At 31.6% G+C, this 1,209-nt stretch overlaps 1 protein-coding gene across 1 annotated transcript; it reads left to right on the forward strand.

Moving 5' to 3' along the window:
* Positions 1 to 286: 286 nt before the first annotated feature.
* LOC145047090 (uncharacterized) lies at positions 287 to 751 on the forward strand. Its single transcript, XM_078995335.1, has one exon. It carries the CDS (start codon positions 287 to 289, stop codon positions 749 to 751), a length of 465 nt encoding a protein of 154 aa, XP_078851461.1.
* The last annotated feature ends 458 nt before the right edge of the window (positions 752 to 1,209 follow it).

Consider the following 1,209-nt stretch of genomic DNA (forward strand, 5'->3'; position numbering starts at 1 on the left):
AGACATTTTAGAAGCAGCTTCAATGGTTAGAGGGACAATGGAGGCATTGCAATCTTTTAGAAACATAGGGTTTACTAGCATTTTGCCAAAAGTATCATCTTTTTGTCAAACACACGAAATTGATACTGTAGATATGGAAGAGTTGTATATTGGTGCGAGAAAATGTAGGACTACAAAGACTAATAGGTTTAATTTTGAGGTTAAAATCTTCAGCACGGTGGTAGATATGAAACTTACAGAATATCGGGATCGATTTAGTTAAACATGCACCCAATTACTATAATACATGGGTGCTTTGAGCCCTTGTGATTCATTTTCACAATTTGACAAATCAAAGTTATTGAAGTTGGGTAAGTTATACAAGTATGAATTTGATGATTCAGATATGATAGACCTTGAAGGACAACTTGAGATATTTTATCACTCTTGCCTCAAAGATAAGCGCTTCACTAGTTTGAAAGGAATTTCCGACCTTTCTCGTTTGATGGTTAGTACGGGGAAGCATTCGTCTTATCCTTTGGTTTATAAGCATTTAAAGTTGGCTTTGATATTACCCGTAGCAACCGCAAGTATAGAAATATGTTTTTCAAAGATGAAGCTCTTAAAGACCGACTTGCGTAACAAAACTGGCGATGAATTTTTGAACGACGCATTGCTTTGTAATGTCGAGACCGAAGCACTTGCGAAAATTGAGAATGAAAAAGTAATGGAGCGGTTTCAAAAGATGTTTGCACGAAGAGAACAAATTTAAATTCTAATAGATCGTTGTTATATTATGTTTAACTAGAAAAAAAATTGTATTAGATGTTTTATATTATGTTTGACCGGATTTTATTTTTAATGTTTTATATTATGTTTGACCGGAAAAAAAAATTATGCAACCCCTACTACTAATTCTTGCATATGCCCTTCGGTGGTTGGTGGCAAGTGATGGTAAGATTTTTCTGTTTTTAAAGTTTGACGGAAAGGGTTAAGAGAGTCTGAGTGATTGATTCTTAACATATAAGATATTTGTTTTTTTTTGGACAAATATGATACAATGAAATCTAACATATATAATAGATGTTCTAAAAAGGCTATTATACTCTTATTATTTTTTGTTTTTATTTTTGCCATTTATAAACACTTAAAAAATCAAAATATTAAAAAAAAGACAATAATAAAATTAATGATAAGTTAAAAATTAATGGTTCTTAGGGTTCCTAACGT

Source organism: Lactuca saligna, chromosome 5, assembly GCF_052625555.1.
Source record: "Lactuca saligna cultivar CGN05327 chromosome 5, ASM5262555v1, whole genome shotgun sequence".
Classification (NCBI taxonomy): Eukaryota; Viridiplantae; Streptophyta; class Magnoliopsida; order Asterales; family Asteraceae; genus Lactuca; species Lactuca saligna.

Bases quoted from the DNA above. Each gene is read 5' to 3' on its own strand.
- LOC145047090 (XM_078995335.1), top strand. From the start codon at position 287: ATGGGTGCTTTGAGCCCTTGTGATTCATTTTCACAATTTGACAAATCA.